Source organism: Branchiostoma floridae, chromosome 2 (assembly GCF_000003815.2).
Source record: "Branchiostoma floridae strain S238N-H82 chromosome 2, Bfl_VNyyK, whole genome shotgun sequence".
Lineage (NCBI taxonomy): Eukaryota > Metazoa > Chordata > Leptocardii > Amphioxiformes > Branchiostomatidae > Branchiostoma > Branchiostoma floridae.
This window is the reverse complement of record NC_049980.1, coordinates 32,271,323-32,293,058: the sequence shown is the minus strand read 5'-3', so window position 1 is coordinate 32,293,058 and position 21,736 is coordinate 32,271,323. Positions and strand designations below refer to the sequence as shown.

General features: G+C 42.0%; 1 protein-coding gene across 1 annotated transcript in view; it reads left to right on the top strand.

The window, feature by feature from the left end:
• The window catches only part of LOC118405192 (KH homology domain-containing protein 4-like), a 24,569-nt gene extending 3,455 nt beyond the window's left edge, over positions 1-21,114 (top strand). The window contains exons 2-17 of the mRNA XM_035804613.1: positions 621-822; positions 2,938-3,063; positions 4,751-4,830; positions 5,554-5,606; positions 10,192-10,376; positions 11,348-11,434; positions 11,679-11,803; positions 13,007-13,067; positions 13,465-13,537; positions 14,357-14,530; positions 15,605-15,736; positions 17,000-17,181; positions 17,660-17,860; positions 18,345-18,560; positions 19,436-19,614; positions 20,281-21,114. Coding sequence (XP_035660506.1) covers positions 621-822; positions 2,938-3,063; positions 4,751-4,830; positions 5,554-5,606; positions 10,192-10,376; positions 11,348-11,434; positions 11,679-11,803; positions 13,007-13,067; positions 13,465-13,537; positions 14,357-14,530; positions 15,605-15,736; positions 17,000-17,181; positions 17,660-17,860; positions 18,345-18,560; positions 19,436-19,614; positions 20,281-20,383 — 2,179 coding nt within the window. The 3' untranslated portion in view covers positions 20,384-21,114. The remainder of the gene's footprint in view (positions 1-620; positions 823-2,937; positions 3,064-4,750; positions 4,831-5,553; positions 5,607-10,191; positions 10,377-11,347; positions 11,435-11,678; positions 11,804-13,006; positions 13,068-13,464; positions 13,538-14,356; positions 14,531-15,604; positions 15,737-16,999; positions 17,182-17,659; positions 17,861-18,344; positions 18,561-19,435; positions 19,615-20,280) is intronic.
• The last annotated feature ends 622 nt before the right edge of the window (positions 21,115-21,736 follow it).

The following is a 21,736-nucleotide window of genomic DNA, read 5'->3' as shown; positions in this document are numbered from 1 at the left end:
GAGCAGGCGTCTTCCCTGTTGTCTCCTTGGGAGTTGCCGTCTCTTGGTGAGAACCATGTGACACATTGAGGTCACCGAGGGTAGGACATTACTGCAAAATTCGCCAATGAAGGATTGCAGGAAATGACAAGTGACGAATGGTTTTATGGAACCCAGATATGCATAATTGTTAATGTAGTCCTAATGGAATGGCCGGGCTCGAAATACTGGGTGCATATACACTTTCCTGCACCCAGAATTGGACCTTTTTTTACTCTGAGTCCTGAGTCCACCAGTACATCTAGATATTTGTTTAGGTTTATATGCCTAAGTAAAGGTATTGTAATACACACTAGCTCACAGCTTATTCTTGACAATTTTGTACCCCCCAAAATAGTAAAACTTTTGTTGTATTGCTTGAAGTTGAACCTTCAAAATGTAGAAAAGAAATTTGCTATAGAATTTCAGGTTCAAGCTCTGAAGAGAGGCAGAGAAGTTTGTAATCAGGTTCATTTCCTTTTTGTGCTCGATAAAAATGTTTCATGTACCCCAAAAGTTTTAGGTTCCGTGCAGCAGTGCATGTGTTAAAAAACATTGAATTTCCAGCCCTGAATGAGTGGTTATGATGGAATATGTTTCAGGAATCGGCGCTCCAAATGGGACCAGCCGGCCCAGGCAGGCGGAGGGCCGGGGTTGATACAGCAGGGAGGAAACGGTGCAGACAACTCCAGCCCTGTGGAGGCAGCGGCTGCAGCGGCCGCCAAGATTAACGCCATGCTGGTGGCCAAGGGGAAGCTCAAACTGCCAGCACAGCAGAATCAGAACAGTAGTAGTAAGCCAAAGGTAAGTATTTTAGTAATGTTTGAAGCCCAAATCACTCAAGTTTGTAACTGTGGTACTGGTAGTCTAGCATAGTATAAGCAGTGACAGCTAAGATAAACGCCATGCTGGTGGCCAAGGGGAAGCTCAAACTGCCAGCACAGCAAAATCAAGCCAAAGTAAGTTGAGTTGGAAGGACTCAAATTTGTGACTTCTAGTCTTGGTTAGCACATGTATAACCTAGTAGTAGTGTAGTATAAGCAGTGGCAGCGAAGATAAATGCCATGTTAGTGGCCAAGGGGAAGCTCAAACTGCCAGCACTGCAGAATCAGAACAGTAGTAGTAAGCCAAAGGTAAGTTGAGTTAGAACTTATAGAAGGACTCAAATTTTTCTAGCCTTGGTTAGCACATGTACTAGTACAGTATAAGCTGTGGCAGTGAAGATAGATGCCATGCTAGTGGCCAATGGGAAACTCAAACTACCAAAGAATCAGAACAGCAGTAAGAGGTAGAAGGTAAGAGGTTTCAGTAATTCTCTAAGCCTAACTGAAACAGTGTGATTGTACTAGCCTGGGTAGTATAACATTATACTACTGTATTACTAGTGAAGTATATACATGAGTAATGTGTATTACATGAGTATACTACAGTAATGCACATAGTAGTATTGGTAGCAAAAGGTAACTTAAGTAACTTGGCTTGTAAGTTCATCTGTAAGACTGTATTGCTGCTATAAACCCAGATTTGGCACACAAAAAAATCCAAAAGATTTAAGATGGAGAAATCCCCAGTGCCTGTACAAAATTTTAAGCACATGTACAGTACATTTGTTACTATTAAGGCCTAGGAAAAAAATTGTTGTGTTTCCTGTTTCAGTCCTGAAAAAATTAGGGTCGGTAGGTAGGGATTATCTTCTTTTTTTTCTTGTAATTTTTTTTTGGCTGGCCAAAACTCTAGTGATACATATTACAATACAGTCGAACAAAGTAAACTGAAGTGCATGAGGACACTTCTCTTTTAACGTCAAACTTTAATTTTGTGCACAATAGATACATGTATCCTTCATTAGATAGGACAAGCAGTGTTTTTGCTTCAATAGGAAGCAGGCTGAATAAAAATTCTAACTGGAAACTGTGACTCCTCTGCCTCTAGGGAAACAGGAAACACAACATTTTTTTTCCTAGGCCTAAGTGAATTATTGTCTTACCTACAAGTCAATGCACCGTAGGGTGTATTGACTTGAGTGTTATGGAATCAAAATGATGATTGTGTAGCTGTTACATTCCAGTTTTAATGTGTTGTGTTCGGCTGTACCTTTGTTGAGTAACTAGAGTTATAAAATGAAGATGTCTCATTGCTACATTCCTGTTCTAACCTGTTATGTTTGGCTGTAACTTTGTTATGTTATTTATTGTAACTAGAGTTATAAAATGAAGATGTCTCATTAGGGATGCACCGATACAGTGTACCGATACAGTACCGGTACAATCAATTAGGTACAGATACAAAAATACCGAACCCTGGTGTACCGGTACTGGACCTGTATCTAATTAGTGCAAGCCAGGCAGGATAACAGGTCAGGGGATGGCCAATTTGACAGATAGAATTACTGTGAAATCACCATAGCAGTCTTTGAGCCCCAGTGAAAGAAAAACCAACAAGGGTCAAATTTTTGTTGCATCATGTGTCTACCATGATAATATGTTTTTATTGGTTCAAACATGCTTTTACCCTTTTTAATACATTGTTTTGCCGTTATAACATATCATAATACAATATTATGATATAATATTCAATGCCATGCATTTAGGTCTGGACTCATTAGGTCCGGACCTGTACCTAAACCTCTGGATTTGAATGCGGACCTGTACCTAAATGTGGGTTTAGGTACGCATCCCTATGTCTCATTGCTCCATTCCCGTTCTAACCTGTTATGTTTGGCTGTAACTTTGTTATGTTATTTATTGTAACTAGAGTTATAAAATGAAGATGTCTCATTGCTCCATTCCCGTTCTAACATGTTATGTTTGGCTGTAACTTTGTTATGTTATTTATTGTAACTAGAGTTATAAAATGAAGATGTCTCATTGCTCCATTCCCGTTCTAACATGTTATGTTTGGCTGTACCTTTGCTGTCAGTCTTCCTCTGTTCAGCCCCAGCAGCAGAATCAGAGGAAGGAGGAGGTCTTCATGGCAGAGATAGAGATTAATGACGTCCCCATCGGCTGTAGGAACTTACTAACCAGGGGACACACGCAGGATGAGGTGAAAAATTATGTTTTGTTTTTGGTGTGTTTGTCTGTGTCTGTTTGTGCTCTAGCATAACGGAAGACAGTCTGGATGGATAGTGATGATATTTGGCATGTGGGTAGGCAGAGATAGAGATTAATGACGTCCCCATCGGCTGCAGGAACTTACTAACCAGGGGACACGCAGGATGAGGTAAACACACTCAGTACCTTGGTGGAAAATTATGTTCTGTTTTCTCCATGAAAAATGGAGATATTGTTTTGTGTGTGTGTGTGTGTGTTTATGTGTGTGTGTCCAGATTTTTGTAGTTCGCAGAACTCAAGAACCCTGGAAGGATTACGATGATATTTGGTATGTGGGTCAAGGCCAATTTTTTGGCCCCCTGGTATGTAACCTTGGTACTAATAATAATAATCTGGTGTATTTTGCAGCCAGTAGGTACCCAAAGTATGAGTAATGAGGCTGTTTAACGTGGTCGAGGCACCTCCTCGAGCACGGGACCCCCGTTTTACGTCCCTCCCGGAAGACGATTTCGTGAAAACTTCGTGAGGCTACAGCAATCCGGACGTCCTTGGTTGGTCCCCCATCCAAGCACTGTCCGGACCGCGCGTTGCTTAACTTCCGAGATCGAGGGATCGGGTGTGCCAACGCGCCACGCGGCCGTAGCACTAGTACTGCAGAGGAATTTCCATTGTCTTGTTTTTAGTGTGTTTGTCTGTGTCTGTGTTGATAGCATTACGTAAGAAGGTCTGGATATTGGATGATATTTGGTATGTGGGTAGGTCTTGGGAAGAAGGAGCTTTTGTTGTTACTACATCTGAGATTAATCTTTTAAGGACATGCTGTGGTCTTGTTAGACTTTCTGTCTCTGAGCTTCAGCACAATGTCACCTGTGTGCCAAACTGTTTCCACCGCTAACACATGTTCTGTTCATACTGCTCTATGACATCCAAGGAAGAAATTTTCAGAGATAGAAGGAGCTGGCCTGTGTAGGCCCTGGAAACAGTCTAAATATGTTATGTTGTTGCTCATATGAGTGTTTTGTCACCTAGCACAATCAAGTTCATGATTGTTGATGATGATTACAACATATTACAAGAGATCATGCAGGATGTAGAAATGCAAATTTGGGTTTAATTTGGGCAATCTGTCATGGTTAAAATCGATAGTTGGATTTTTAGCTCCCCGACTTTTTGCCTAATTGGTACTTGTGGTAACAGCAATCTGACTAATTATTCAAATTGAGGTCACATGTAGTGATTGATTGGCTCATCATCAACAAGCCATATTCGTAGCTTGGCAGAGGTTGTTCTAGGAAAAAATTTACAAGATGATAAATGGATGATGAATGGTTTATTTCGTAAAGATGTCACAGCTGGAGGGAAGCTGAATTACATGGATTCTGCCTGAAACGTCATCTTTTGGCATTGGGAAGAAGCTTTTCTTTATTCATCAAATTAACATTGTAGAGTTACCCCTGAGCAGTAGTACCCCTGAAAACCGTTGATTTTACAGAATGGAGTAAAATCACATTACATAATAACTAGACACAGTAGGCAAGACATGAACAGGACATAAACTGAAAACCACTTAATAAGCATCAGTCAATGATTTGTTGTATAGTCTGATAGTATCGTGTAGGAAGGCATTGCACGGTCGAGTTGTGTAGGTTTCAGTCATGTATCTACCTTTGTTTGCACAGGTACACAAGATGAGCGGAGCTGCAGTTTCCACAAGGGGCAGGTACATGTCGCCAGAGGACAAGGCCAAAAATAACTACGGGTACGTTACGGAATATTGATCTTCTCTTTGTAGATTCTAGCCTTATCTTGTCTGGTGAAGCTTTTGAAATCATTCAAAATTATTCAAGCAACTTGATAGTTTCATGATTTCATTTCATTTATAGTTAAATTTCATTTCATTTATAGTTTCTCCAAACAGCCAGAAGTTTCAAATAACATCCACTTTCTTTCACCAGTGACGGAAAATGTTTCTCCTATAAGATTTCAGCTTTTTTCCTTGACAATTTGATTGATGATTATGAATCTTTGAACCAAGAAAATTTTGTGAAAACATTTTTCTCAAAGGCTCCTTTCATTATAATCATTTAATGTCCTTGCAAGTCAGTAATCTGGAAGCTGAATTGCATCTTTTAATGTTTTAAAAACATGCAACAAGCACAATGGTTTGTATATAACAGGATGATGTGCAACAAAAGGAGGGAGGCATAAGAATCTCATGTGAACAGAAATTGCCATGAGAACTGCTGTGGAATTATAGAACAGTCTGTAGGACTCTGGAAATACGAAAATACTTGGTTGCCAGCAGAAAAAATTGACATAAAGACTTGTGCAGATTTGTCAGATCCAGTACCTTCTAGAATAAAGCAGCCATTATATTAGATTGATTATGTAAGCAATACGGCTGACTAGCTATGACTAATACTATGAGATTGATGATGATTATGTAAGCAAGAACTTACATAATTCTGTGTTTCCCTTTCAGGGAGAGACCTTTGTATTTGTGTGTTCAGGGACCCATCCAAGAAGCAGTGGACAGTGAGTGGTATCCTTCTGTCGAAATATTTGTCATTTTGTCATGACTTATTTTACTTAGTCTGTTCCAAAAGATATTGATGTTTCTTGACTTTATCTATATATGAATATTTCGTGACTTGTATGAAGAGAAATACAGAGCAAATTCTAGATGTGTGAATGAATACTTCAAGGAGAAAATGAAAGCATGATACCCTACTGCCAAAAGAGAATTGATAATTCAGGAGAACCAAAAGCGTGAGCAAATATATTTCATAAGTTCAATGTGATGAATTTCATAATTGCTTTCCCTTTAGAGCAAACAAATACATTGCCCAAACTGCGCAACAGTAGGTGGAAATAACGATGTCTAAAGATAGTTACAACACCTATTTCTACTGACTTTGTCTGGCTATAAAGTAAATGTCTACTAGTGCAGTATTGACCATTTTTAAGAAGAAACTAGAGTTCCACGAACACATACCTTTGCCAAATAACAAGGTTTGTTATGTAGAATGATGTCTGTAGACAAATGCGTTACTCATTTCATTTTCTTTATAATCATATGCTTGGAGTTGGTTTATAAAATTTCAACATTGATTATGCAAATTAGATCCCAAGTTACCATTAATCGATATCAAATTGTATCAAGTATTACTTAAGCTATCAGCATACCAAAAATCATGATGATCCTTTGATCCATTCTTGACTTATTCTCTTTCAGTCTTTAATAAAATACACCCCTTACTCTCTTCCCTCTTTCTCAGTTACATATTTGACAACTTTGATGAAAGTACTATAATGAAATGCAGTGGGTTTTTGTACTTTTCCTAATTGATTATGCAAATTAGCTGTTGATTTGCATAATTGGTATCTCATTATGTAGGTCTTCACTTACGCTACCTAAATACCAAAAAACATGATGATCCGTCAACATGTTCATATTTTCTCATTAATAATGCAAATGAGGTCATCATTTGCATAATTGATATCTATAGCCATTTCTCTCCTTCCCAGCTACATATGTGACAAGTTTGAAAGTCCTATCATGGAATGCTGTGGATTTATAAATTTTCCTAATTAATTATGCAAATGAGCTGTTGATGTGCATAATTAGTATCTCATTATGTAAGTCATCACTCATTCTATCTACATACCAAAAATCATGACGATCCGTCAACAAGTTGTAGAGTTATTTCGTCCAAAGTTGAGTTTCTGCTGCAGTACCTTAGCAAGCCGCTAGGGGGTCCATTATCAAACTTGACCTTTGTTTCCCGATCCCTACCCACCTACCAAATATCATCAGGATCCATCCCAGGCTTCTCGAGTTATGCTGTTAACACACACACAGACACACAAACACATCCAAAACCTAACCTTAGCCATTCTGGCAAAGGTAAAATTGTCGCAGTGGTTTTAGTCTATTGTCCAGGTTTGTGCGGCAACCCCTCAGCTCCAAAACCATAACTCCACAAATGTGCATTTTAGTTGTATGAAACTGTTCAGAAGTCACCCTCAAGCTTAAAGCATCGAGAAACAAGTACCATTTCCACCACCCTGTCACAATTGCAAGGGGGTAGGCACTACTTCTAAATTTGCACAAAGCCCACCATACCACATATTTATCTAGAAAATTTTATATAATATTCCCTGGAGAATCCCTTCTTTACTTTTTTGTAGACAGTCAATGAAAACATGTCTGTATATATATATCTTTCAACCACATTTTCAACAATGTACATTATGTACTTATTGTCTAACTGTGAATTCAGACATCCATAGAAAAAAGTAACCGATATTGTTTCAAATTTCCCTTACGCCTTGTAACCTGAATTCCTTACAGCTGTTCATCAGTTCATATTCAATTTGATGACAGAGTGATAACACGCCTACTCACAATAGGGGATGTGTTAAAAAGTCTGAATGTTTGAAGTGTAGCCACAACTTGACTGTACATTAGATATATGTAAGTCAATTGGGAACAATGTCCCAAGCTCTGCTCTACTACCTCATGTTCCTTGTATCTCTATGTACACCCAAAAGATTTTCCACAAAATCACCTCCGTGTAATTTCTGCTGGGCAATTGTCTTCTGAATTAGCTCTGCCCCAAATCTCACAACCATATGATATAAAAGGTAAGATACATGTTCTACATAGTTCAAGCTGACTCTTTGGAGACAGACTTGAATGCATGAAGGCTTTGAGACTGAAAATGGCTTTTAAAAGACTACTGCAAGGACAGCTCAAATTGAGACCATGTAGTGAAAAGAGAGATGACAGTGTACCTTGACCTCTCAAACTCAAAGGAAGGAGAAGAATACAGACTAAGACTGTTGTTATGTACATAAGCCCATCATTTTGGCTTGCCAAGTTGATCATATGGCCTAAGGGTCAACTAACACATTTGCAAGGTCTGACCTTTACACCTCTGAAATATCAGGTTGCTCACCAGGCTTTTAGCTAGCAATGCGTACGGGCGTACAATGTACGCCCTTTAATAAAAATATCACAAAATGTACGCCCTGTTTTTTGGATGTACGGCTTCTGTACGCCCATTTTCCCACGGAAACTTCGCTCAAAGTTCAAAATTCGCCGATTCCGGGCCGAGCGCCGAGCACCGAGCCGCCATTTTGGGTGATTCTACCTCAAGTCTCGCGGACTCTCGCACCAACTCACATCTCGCGAATCGCGAGAGTCGCACCCCATTGGCCATTTCGGCGTGACGTAGCGCGCCCGGGCGCCATTATTGGTGGAATATCTGATATCCCCGCTGTTTTCGCGGGAAAAATCACGCAGGAAAGCATAAAAACTTTGATTTGTTTACGAAAACTCGTCGAATGCCTGAAGTCATTGGTGATAAGTACATGTATAGGATTGTTTTGGAGGTTTTTTTTGCTTGTTTGTCGGTGGAATGTGGGAAAAACAACCGCTAATGTGACGATGACATACTGGGGAGGGGGGCGGTTTCGGCACTGAATTCGTAGAAAATGTTGAACGGAGGTCGCGATTTTTTCACGGTAACTTGAGATATTACTTTTGTTGCAGTCTTTATTTTCAAAATATTGATAAATGGATGTTGTTTGTTGAGAAAATTTCGCTTAATTTGCCCTTGGAGCACATATTTTCTGCTATATATTTTCGATGAATTAAATGTTTCTACACATATTTTTCTGTACTGTGTAAAGTTAACGCTGATGTTACAGGCTACAAGTAACTTTTCAGTGCATTTATTTTCAGCTATGTTCTTAACAGAGTAGATACACAAAAGAAATATAAGATGTACCTGGCAGTCCTGGCTACACTTTCTCCTCTGTTGGTTTGCAGATTTTCTTGTAGACTTCTTTAGCTTGCTGTTGTTATGTATGTAACATCACCTTTAGCAGTGAGGTTAATTTACTCTCTCTGATTGTATGTATTAACTCATGAAACATTATATTGTAAGGAATCAGTGTTATATTACTTGAAAATTACCTCATGTATTCTTTAAGCCATACCCACCTCTAATCAAGAACACATACCTCCCATTCTCAGGACAAAAGTAGTAATGCAGCAAAGACAAAAATTTGGCTATATTCTACTTCAAAATGCAGGAAATAGCATTTCAGAGGCTTTAAATTTAAAAATTTTCCAGGGGAGGATACCCCCGGACCCCCCTACAATGCTCGCGCCTTCGGCGCTCGTCGCGCGGCTCCGCCGCGCAGTGCGGAGAGTACAACACATTACAGATGTACACCCTAAAAAAAATTCCTAGCTAAAAGCCTGTTGCTCACAGTACTGACTGATCATAGGCCAGTCCATTATTCATGGACCAGGAACCCCTCAACTGTGCTGACAGCTGCTAAGGTGGAGTGGGGTTGTACTGACAGAAGTTTTCGACAAGAATGCCCCTGCTATCCCTACACTAGCCGCTAGGGGGCCCAAACTTATGTCACTAACTCCTGAGCACAACAGCTATCTAACACCCGAAACTCGTGGCCATACCATGTTCAGAAGATGGAAAAACACACCCGGAAGTTGCGCTGCAGTACCAAGGGAAGCCGCTAGGGGGCCCATTATCGAACTCCCCCTTCGTTTCCCAGACCCCTACCCACCCACCAAATACCAGCTGCATCCGTCAAAGTCTTCTCGAGTTATGCTGTCCGCAGACAAAAGTTTGCAATTAAACCGGCGCCTGCACTTCCATGAAAGCCGCTAGGGGGCCCAAACTCGCAGCAATCACTCCCTGCTTTAAGGGTTCCCTAACGCTCAAAAATCACGACCGCAGCATGTCCGGAACGCGAGATATCAAGCATGCAGGTCCTGCTGCAGTACCTTAGCAAGCCGCTAGGAGGCCCATTATCGAACTCGACCTTCGTCTTCCACACCCCTACCCACCCACCAAATATCAGCTGCATCCATCGAAGTCCTCTCGAGTTATGCTGCTCACAAACGGGGAGAACCACACCACCAAACCGAAAACATAACCTTAGCCATTCTGGCAAAGGTAAAAAGGAATGAAAATACAAAAGTCAAAATGCCATTTCACTACAGCAGAAGCTATGCTTACATAAGAAACTCTGAGAACAGTTCACCCTGTAATGTTATTTTTTACCTCGATGTGTTTTTCAGAAGCGGTAAACAGGATAAAGGAAATCATAGCGAACGGCATGAAGAAAGAAGCGGCTAAGACGGGGGTGGTCGGTACGATACCTGGTCCCAGACCCCCCTTGTTACCAGGCACAGGACCCCCACCCCCCCTGATGACCCAACCCCCCATCGGGCTACCCCCTCCTCAACAGCATCTTCCACCAGGGGTAAGGGAATTAAATTGCTTCTTCTTGTTTTTATGACATTTGCTAGAAGGTTATGTTTTCTGTAGTATGTGTGTGTGTTTGTGTTTGTGTATAGTTGACCAGCATAACTCCAGAATGCCTGGATGGATTGTATTGCTATTTGGTATGTGTGTAGGTCTTCATGAGACCTTGCAATGATTAGATTTTCGGCTCTCTATGGGCTAGATGTCAAACATTCATCCGACATATCGTCGTCGTCGTCGTATCCATTTTTGATTATACTGCTGCTGGGATCCCTGTCACAGGGGTAGGCAGCAGTCGGATAGTCTTCACACTGTGCTTCCATGCGGCTGATCTGTCCAGTGAGTCCAGCTATGGGCTTCAACTTCATGGTTTGCCTCGATGGCCGGACCCTACCTTCCGCACCCGCAAGTCAGCGAGGCCCGCGACAATACCGGCTGCTCGTCGGTGACTGCTACCGGCACTGCCTGTGCCTTTATCTGTATGAAGAACTTTCCATTTCGGTTTGGATAGGGTTTTTTACGGCCGGATATCCTTCCTGACGCCAACCTGTAACCGCACTAACTGGGCTATCACATCATCCATCACACCAGTCTGTCAGTTTATCGCCAGCTGCCGCGATGAAGCTACCCCAGGTCAGGTAGGAGCTTTGTATCGGGGAGCTCGTCCCTTAGACAGGCTGCTTCCACTCCAGCTGATGACCCCTGTCTGGCCAACTCGCTAACCCTGGGGAGGGGGAGGGCTACCAGATCCTGTCCCTTGTCGAAGAGGGACGGAAAACTGCTAAAGTGGGTTATAGAAATGTTGATGGGCCAAAGTAATTGAAGAAAAAGTCAATAAAAATATATATAAACAAGAGTGGGAGGGGGGCAGAAAGGCTGTTGGATATTGGCAAGTCATGCAGTCTAACTATGTAAACAAAACATAGAACTAATACTATATACTAGTAATTGTATTTTCCCTCATTTCAGATGCATTATGTACAGGACAAGGTGTTTGTTGGTTTGGAACACGCCCCGCCAAACTTCAACGTGAGGGAAAAAGTCCTTGGAGTTGCGGTAAGGGTATATTCCTGCTTTGTGAAAAATATAAAACCAAAATTTATTGTTCTTCAAAAGAAAACCCTTCAATTAAAAATATGTGCCTGCAAAGCTGGTCTGTTACGCCGAACGGCGGTTATACCGGCTATATAGATACAGATACAGAATTATATACATAACCTCTGACCTGCTTATGTTTATAGTGTTTATATTTAGGCTGGCTAGAACACTGCTTCAATACATCTTGATTTGTATTGTTTAGGGTTCTTACCTGGACCACATCCAGAGGGAAACAGGTGCCAAAGTACAGCTCAGAGGGAAGGGTTCCGGCACCATCGAGGCCACGTCAGGGAGGGAAGACTTCTCACCCATGTACATCTGGGTCAGGTGGGCATACTTTAAGTTAAAGTTGTCTGTGCGTCAGTAACAGATGTTTAAGGGTGGTGCCCATCTCCATTTCTGTAGCCCTTGGGCCACACATTTGTACAAGCCACTACAGCAGGGGGCTTGTCTGCTGGTAGTGATGTGTGTTTGACTCCCATACTCTTCCTCATTAATGCCTAAGCTCCTATACTAGGGGTGGTTACCAGTATTGCGTACCGGTACAAAACCATTTTTTCTTATTGGACCGGTCCAGAAAAAAAAGGACCGCTAAAAATTCGGTGGACCAGACGTTATATGATCAGGAATTCACACATCTGGGGGCTTACCGGTCAAGGAAAATAACAATAGCAAAGAAGAATATAGCCTATATCATCTTTTTAGTCAATAGTACAGAGGCAGTTAGCCTTTTAGGATTTAAAATGCCAGTGGGAGTCGAATACTCCACAAAACAGATTTCTTTCCAGTGAAATTGACCATTGTTTTGAGTACCACCCATTCACAAGTTATCACAAACTGAATCAGGTTCAGGTCCAAACCTGGACCTGATCCTCTGGACCTAAACTGGACCTGGACCTGAAGTTTCTGTACAGGTACCCACCCCAACTGCATACCTAATCTCCTGTACAGGTTCTGATTAAGGCCAGGCTCATTGTGCCCTTGGAAAAGGCAATTTCGTCACTGAACTTAGGTGAAAATGAGTACACGTTATAAATGCATTTAAGTTCGCGGGGATTTAATTAAGCGTTGGCGGGAAAAGGGACTTTTCTTGGCGGTTTTAAGTTCGCAGTAACACCATAGACTGCAGTCTAATACCATAATGGAAAAATGTTTGTGGTGGTTTTAAGTTCGCGGTGAAGTGGTCACTGCGAAAACCGCGAATATTGATCCACTGCGAACATTTCTGCATTTACAGTAGTTTCAGTTAAGGATAAAACAATTAAAGTGAAGGTCCCATGTTTGAGGAGAGTCACACCCCGAGCATCCTATCACTCTTATCAAAAAACCTGTACAGTCTGGTCTTATGCAGATTTTAATTAACCATATCAACCTACAAAACTGGTGTGTTATGCCTTAAGGCTGCGAGCAATAAAATCTATGCTAGCAAAGCCTATTTGTGCTTTTGATGATTGACTTTCTCTTATATCACTTGTACTTGTACGTTGTAAAGGAAATTGAATGAAGTGTATTTTCCATTTTCTTCTACAGCCACACAAACCCAGCAGGTCTGGACCAGGCAAAAAAGTTGTGCGAAAATTTGTTGCAAACGGTAAGTACTGAACTCCTCTGCAAAGGAAATGGGTAATTTTCTTACTTTGAAACACATTTCCAAGTTACATTCAAGCCTGTACAAGTGTGCACCTTTACATAAGGACCACCTACCTATTGTTGTAGTATGACCACTTTTTGGTGGTGCCTTAGAATCTTTGTTACTCATTTACTAAATCAATAAGAATCCTGTCCATATGGTAACCAACTCTCCACATAAAGCACATTCTCTCACTCTCATAAGTGGTCTTCTTTGGCATTTTTTTTTTGACTTGTATTACTAGAAATAAGCTAAGGACAAGCAAGTGTGTTTTCAACCTACAGTTGTTGAAGTAACTGCGAGATTGATTGAGTCATAGAAAGTTTTTCCTGTCTCACACATGTGTTGTTACACTCAGATTCACCAGGAGTATGCAAAGTACCAACAGCAGATAGCAGCAGGAATCATTCCTCCTCCTAACATAGTACAAGGTGGGTGTCTTGTACTTAATTGGGGTCATTCCTCCTAGCTGCAGTCCACTGTTCATTGTGCTTGTTGAAAAGAGCTGTCATGCAAGGGAATTTTTCCTTGTACTATGAACTTGTGAAAACTTAACATAGTGTGTGTCTTCTATGTCACGACAAGTGGGAAAAAGCTATTCAATGAGCTTAAATCGTATGACTATGAAGTCACTTTTTTGGTATTACGGAGGATTAAGAAGGGAGTTGCTGACATGAGCGGTTGTCCCACTACCGATACTGTCCTCCGAGAGAAAAGAGCACTTTGAGCACCCCCACAGGGGAAGGCTACTGTGGTGGGTACACTAAGTGCCAACAGTGTATAGGCCTACGAAAAAAAATGTTGTTTCCTGTTTCCCTACCCACCCTAGAAAAACCTGCTGACTCTTGACTTTTTTTGGTGGGCAGTGCGTGGAGTCACATAGCTTCCGCTTAGAATTTCTATTCAGCCTGCTTCCTATTGAAGTAAAACACTGCTTGTCCTATCTAATGAAGGATATATCTATTTATATGCACAGAATTAAAGTTTGACATTGAAAGACAAGCGTCCTCATGCATTTCAGTTTACTTTTTTCAACAGTTTTGTAATATGTATCAATAGAGTTTTGGCCAGCCATAAGAAAATTGAAGGAAAAGAAGATAATCCCTACCGACCGGCCCTATTTTTTTAGGACCAAAATAGGAAACACAACATTTTTTTCCTAGGCCTTATTCAGATCGATGATAGATTCTATGCACAATCTGTTCTGTGTTTTTTTAATCACCTTAACACTTTGCTTTGTTATCGCACAGGTGTTCCACAAGGCAATATGGGCATCAACACTGGGATGCCGCCTCCTTCGCATGTTGGACAGGTGGGATTATCCCAGGGTGGTCCAACTACAGCCCCTCCCCCGTCCTCCATGTCCCTGCCTGTGGGACTGCAACAGCCAGGCATCCTACAACAGCCAGCTCCTGGGCAGCCAGGTGGGTGTAGTAATTAAGCTGTGGTCCACTGTTCGTTGTACATGTGGAAAAGTACAAGAGAAATTTCCCTGGCACAATGAATTTGTAACTACTCCAGGACAGCTTTGTGGGTGTAGTAATTAAGCTGTTTATTTTTTAAGTAAAAAAAGGAGCCTGTATATTACTATTAGCATCATTACAGATGATATGCCCATACAGATAATACCAATCATACTGATATTACAACAACCTTTGCAATGTATAAACCTTTCTTCAAGTCAACATGTTTTGTGGCAGATTGTTACATGAACTTGTGTTCAGTAATTGTGTAATTTATTTGTTGGTTGGTATATTTTTTCATTGAACTGTATTAACCTTTTGTTTTATTACTCTACTTTTATGAATGTACTGTAAATTCATTTACTTTTGCTGTGGTTTTATTTAGCTGGAGAAGGGAAAGGGCATTTTTCATGCTGTGTTAAGTTTGCAGTTGCAAGTGGTAGTACATTAAAAAAATCATATTCACGATCAATTTTGGGTGGAAAGGTCACAGCGAAAATAAAACCACTGCATTAGTTTGAAGAATTGCGGTCTTGTCCGTGTCAAAGATATTTTCCAAGGTACAGTGTATGTGGAATGGCTCAAAAGTGCTCATTATCTATGTCACTAGGTAAGGTACTAGGTGTGTGTCTCATGGATGTTTCTTTCAAAGTTTGACAGTGGGAGAAAGAAGGAATGTCCAAAGTCCCAGTCTAGCAGAACTTATTTAGTATGATCATGATGATAGTGATATCTGTTGTACGCATTGTTCATGGAATGGATTTGTCTACAGTAGCTTCCGGTACAGAACATTGGATTAACGTGGCTGCAGCGGCGAGTCATAGGTGCCAGATAACCTGTGTCTCTGTTCAGTGTTGGGCGGTGAGCTTAGATGTACACAGCCTCCTGCACTGCTGTTGCAAAGAAATCTTGATCCAGGATTTTTATGTTGTCCAGCTAAACAAAGTGTCCCGGAGACTCATGTGTTGAGATACATCTGAATTGATGATATTTACTGTTCGAATCCCACTAACAGTGCTGTGTGCCTGCTCACAGGTCTGGGCATGCCACAGACCACACATCTGACTTTCACAGGACCGCCCCTGGGGATGCAGCCCCCCCACCCCGGACAGCTGTTGCCAGGAGGGGCCCCGCCCGGGATGCCCGGCAACCTACCCCCCACCACAGGTGGGATACCAGGCATATATTACTGTGAAGCATGTTGTCATCTGATGCAATCTGTTGTTTGAAAAGTCTTTCTTCCAGGGGAACCAGCTGAATATGAGTAGCCCTGCATAATTGTAAGCTCCTCTCAATTCAGCCCCTGGCTGCGATGAAAGAGTAGTCGGGCCCACCCAATAATATGAGAAAGTGTTGCTGTCTATCTTGCCAGAATGAGCCCACAGGACAGAGTCGGTTGGAAGCGTGGTGTGAAGACTAGCCAACTCCTGCCTACCTAACGCAGGGTGTAATCAAATACTGGATACTGCTACTTCAGAAAACAAGAAATAGAAGATACTGTACCTGTGTGAAACATTTTTGCGAATCTTTTTTATTAATTTTTGTGCATTTTTCCTTTTTTTTCATTGACTTGAGGTTATGGGGGAAGAGGCAATGGTCAAATAAAGTATATAACAGAGATGCAGTTAAAGTCCTTATGAGAGGTAACTAGGGAGTTGTAGTAGTAATAGATAACAAGTCTACCAGGCTAAGGATTGCTAATGAGTTTTTCACTGTATGAGACTGACTTCAGTGTTTTCTTTTATACTTTTGATTATTGCTTAAAACATAAAAGGTTTACTTCAAGCCACAGGTCATCTTCTTCTGAAGCAACAGCCTTCTGGCAGACAATTCATGCCGTTCCTCTTGTTTACAGTTTAGTTTCAACCAGAAGTCCTGTTCCACTAGGCTTCTTACCCTAACATACATGTACATGTACACTGTTAAATTGATCTACCAACTTGATGAAACTATTTACGGTTGCTGTTTCTGTTTCTGCCAGGCCTGGTGTCACCTTTGTTGAGGCAGGGGTCTTTAGTCAACCCCCCATGTTCTTAATTTCCATTGTTAAAGCTAACATTTTAAGCTTACAAAAGTACTTGTCGTGTCAATATCATATCTTGCAGTCCAGATTTTGGGGACGAATGGGTGAAACAAGCAAATTTCAACCCCAGAGACAGCCTTGCATTGTACTTGTGTACACATCGTCAGACTACCGAACTGCGTTGTTTTTACCATCTCTCTCAATTTTTTTGCTCAATTCAAGATATGTATATTTTAGATACTTTAATATGTTTGACAAATGTGAATGATTTTAAATGTCTTGTTAAGTCTGTTATGGTAACGTGATCTAAGTACAAAAGCAACCCAGGGCCTAGTGTTAGCGGCCTGCCAACCTGTACACGTTGAGCACCAAATAAACCATTATTATCATTATTCTGTATCCCCCAGGTCTGGTGTCACCCGTGTTCAGTCAGGGGTCCTTGGTGAACCCCCCTCCCAGCCAGGCAGTGATGACTGCACAGCAGATCATCTCCTCGCTGGCGTCGAGTCAGGCCCCTCCAGGTGGGATGGTGCAGACCAGTATCCTGTCACCACAACTACAGTCACTCCTACCACCCCAGCAACAACAGGTGAGTCTTAACCAGTATCCTGTCACCCCAACTCCAGTCACTCCTACCACCCCAGCAACAACAGGTCAGTGCTGAACCAAGAGTATGAAGATCTCATGCCTTTTGAAATACTGTAAAAGCTGAAATGTTTGCTGTTGTTTCATGTTCATGGCTTTTGCGGTGACCTCTTAAAAACGACTCAGATTTTTTTCTGTATTCGTCAACCACTGTTTCAACTTCAAACTTAAGAACTGTGAATACTTCATTTTCTCCCACTGCGAAATCAAATCCCCAACATTTCCCCATTTACAATATTTAGTGCTTCTCAAATGTTTGTAGGATCTTCCATTGACCTCATAACCTGGAATGTCTTGTGACTGATACATGACTAGTTCTACCACCTCTGAACATACAAGAACGCAAACGTCCAGAATAATACAACATAAAGTAGTAAGCATCCTATATAAGTTAACATGCTAGTCTTTCAATCACCCCCCAGTTACCGGGCATGCAGCATCTGGACATGCCGGGACAGATGTCGGGTGCTCCACAGCAGCACCAGCCCCAGCACCCGTTCCTCCCGGGACAGCCGCCTCCCCAGCAGCTACAGATGCAGCACAGCATGCAGCCACCTGGCCAGCTGCTCAGGCCGCCCATGCCGGTCACTTCTAACCAGCTGTTGCAACAGCAGCCGCATGAGGTACCATTTCTACCTGTGAGTTTGTGTGTCTGTGTGTTTGTGTGTGTGTGTGTATGTGTGTGTGCATGTGTTTGTGTGTGCATCTATGTTTGTGTGTGTGTGTGTTTGTTTATTTGTGCGCAAGTCTCAGCACAACCTGCAAATTAAATCCCCACGAGCTTAAATGCATTTACTTTACTTTGTTGTCACCATAATTGCAGATGAGCCTTGGTGGCCCCCCTCCCGGCCCCCCATCCCTGCACTACAGCCAGGCTGACCAGCAGAGAGGAGAGCCCCCGCAGCAGCAGGCCCTGATTAGATTATCTTTGGTTACTGACATCAACTTTGTTTTCCCCATTGCAGATGAGCCTTGGTGGCCCCCCTCCCGGCCCCCCATCCCTGCACTACAGCCAGGCTGACCAGCGGAGAGGAGAGCCCCCGCAGCAGCAGGCACAGAAGAAATTATTTTCGGTTACTAACATTGACATTGTTTTCCCCATTGCAGATGAGCCTTGGTGGCCCCCCTCCAGGCCCCCCATCCCTGCACTACAGCCAGGCCGACCAGCGGAGAGGAGAGCCCCCGCAGCAGCAGGCCCAGAAGAGACGCTTCACCGAGGAGCCGGAAAAGGACGACCTACAGGCCATTCTGGGATACCAGGTTGTTTCGCCCGTCTACTTCAGCAAGAGACCCGAGGCTGCTGATGTCATGCAGCCCCATATTGTTGAGTACTTGAGACAACCTTTATCCCCCCTCCCCTTCCCCTTCTCTAGAGTGCCCTTCGTGGGGTTCGCTTCTCTATTTCTTCTTTCTCCCTGGCTCTTCTCTCTCTCTCTCTCTCTCTTTTTCCTTGTCTTTATAATCAGCTTGTCCTTGCCGCTTCCTTCTGTTAACTTTCACCACCCTACTGTATCCCTTTCCTTTAATGATAACTGGTAGTGCTTTTCGTAACTGCCCTGTACATGCTAGCCCACTCAGTTTCCGCTGATGTGATCGTGACGCTAGTGTGTTCCTTGCCCCAAACTCAGGATGGACCGCAGTTTTCAACTCCACGACAGCAATAATTAGTAGTGTCACTGTTGTCTGCATCCCCCGCTACCCTCTGCCTCTGTTGAACTGTCCCTACTCACATACTGTTGCCATGAGTGTAACATTGACACACTACTCAACGCATGGCAGCGACAATTAACCACAACATTTTTCTTCACAGCATATTGACCAGATGTTTGTTTTAATTGAACAAATTCTCTAAACATTTGTAGTTGCAATAAATTCACATCTATTATTACGTTCCAGAATATGCCATCTACCATTGCAGTGGCATCAATAGTTATAGTACATGTACTTGCCTTTTGATTGTACTTTGCTTTGTTGTAGGTCTGCACACATGATTTGCCATTTACTTGGATTTTTAAGTTTGAATTCCTTGTAGGTACTGTTGGACAAATATTTAATCAGTATACTATTGATTCACTTGTTGAATCCAGTGGTTCTTATATAGGGATTTTGCAGTGTGGTGATGTTGCTGTTTTCTGATTAACCACACGACTTTTGTGTTCCAGCAAACCACTGACTGTCTTCTCTTTCCCTGTGTTTAGCATGGCCCTCCTCACTTGACTAATCTAGGTAGTGGTCCGGCGTCGTCCCAGCCTCAGCCGCCCTCTAGCCAACCGCAGCATCTTCCGGGAAACTTGCTGCCGCCTCCCGGAGGTCATCCCGGCGGTCCTCCACCACACCTCCTCCTTCCACCGCCTCCGAGAGAAGATGAAAGGGACAGGTAAAGACTGAACTGACACTCCCGTGTGCTCCCCTTTTCCTCCCCCTCCCCTCCCCCAACAAAGTCTTATCCATTAACTGGTCTTCTTTTGTGTCATCAGATAACTTGGTTGGGGCAAGGGTTCAAGTTTTACTCCCTTATCGTGTAAAAAAGACGTGTCAATCATACCAATAGTAAAGACACTTGTTTAGATCAAGTTCATTTTTTGACCAAATGTTTGCAGAATGGTCCATTGCATTCTTTGTCTGTTTTTTTCTTGCCTGTTCCCCTGAATCGATCTTGCCAATGAATGTTTTTATTAATGTCTTACATGTTCTGTAATTCAAAAGTTAATCGATTGTGTGTCTTTGATTGAGAAAATCGATCATCGATGAAACATTGTTGTGGTGCAAACTGCAAATAGCTATTTTACGTACGAAAAATCCACCATGTCCATGGTTCGTATACTAGTAATTACACGTCAGATTTTCTCCATTTTCGAAGCCCCTGGCTGGAACGTTTCCTCATAAATTGCTGTTTGTATGGAAATTGAAAACAAAGAACTATTTTACCTGCAACACATTAACCATGTCCATGGTTCGTATACTAGTAATTACACGTCAGATTTTCTCCATTTTCGAAGCCCCTGGCTGGAACGTTTCCTCATAAGTTGCTGTTTGTTTCCAGGCAATTGATGCCGCCGCCTCCGCGACCGCCGGGGATGCCAAGCGACCGGGATCGGCAGCTCATGCCACCCCCACCTCCACCCTCTGTTGCTATGCCAGGTTAGCGTCCTACGCATCCAAACTGACCTTGTTTGCCATCTCTTCTCAACAGCAAACTGTGATGTCACATCCAAGCCAGTGGTCAGGATAGCTTAAATCCCAACCGATTGACCGAAAGACTAAAAAAAAATTACGTCTTTATCTCTGCCTAGCTCACAGTGGTGATTGTACAGATGTGAAATTGTTCAAAATTTTTTCAGCCTGTTTCAGTTAGAACAAGACTGATCGTTTTCGAGTCATCCATTTAGTTTTAGATTCGGTGAAAAGAAGAGGCTTTTTTATGCAGATAGTTTTTGGGGAGATGATCATCATCTACCTGTAGGTGTTGGTTGTTAATGTGTGTTCTGCAAATGATATCCAGTGTTTTTTGCTTTATGTAGATGCTTCCTATGATGGGCCTACTATCTAGAACTTCTAAACAGACAGTTTGATGTGTTTCAGCAGTATTTTCCTCATTCTTTTTTTGCAATCTTTTCAACTTCCTCGTCAAAAATGATACATTTGTTCTTGGAGTAAAATTCTCAATATGAAATTTAGATTAAAAATGTTGCTTTCATGCTTGGTGTAAAAAATATTTACCTATTGGTACACAAATGCATGTGCATGTTTGAAATGCACATTATATTTATTTCAAGGGCTGCCTCCCTTACTGCCTTATGTCTCTGGAAACTGAACATTTCGTTTGAAAGTTCATCTGTGTTGGTGGAGATGATTCTGAAGCAAAGTTTAACTGTAATACCGAACTAAAAAAAGTACTATTAAAACTACAGTCTTTGTCAAGAAATGGGGCATCCACCTTTTTGTCGATGCACATTTCTGCCTGAAATGAAGAAGGAGGCAGCCCTGAACTGTGCTCCTGTTCAGCTAACTAAATGGATGCTTTGTCTTTTTTCTCTTTTATGTGGCTGCTGGTCTCGCCGCTCCGACGCTGTCTCTTCCCCGATCTGACGACGACCACATTTTACTGGTGCCCAAAACAATAATCATCCCGACTATTCTTAAAACTTATTTCTACATTTGCCTTACTATTTACGAAACACTAACGGGACTTGATTAATTAATTACACAAACCATTAATCATCTCATCATTTGTATTGTTTCATGCTCATTTGGGACACCCGTGAAACACATTGCCGGATTTTGTTTTGTTTTGCCTTGCTCATGTTGTTCTGCATTGATTATCTGCTTTAATTATATGTTGGGTGTTGGTCTGTTGGAATGCCTATGCTCTTCGGCGTGGGGGTGTGTTTGTGTGGATGTGTTCATATGTGTTCACTAACTGGCTTGCCCATGTTGTGCTATGTTTCTTTCTTGTTGACTTCCTCTGTTTAAGAAGGTAAAGGTGGCAAGCTTTCAGA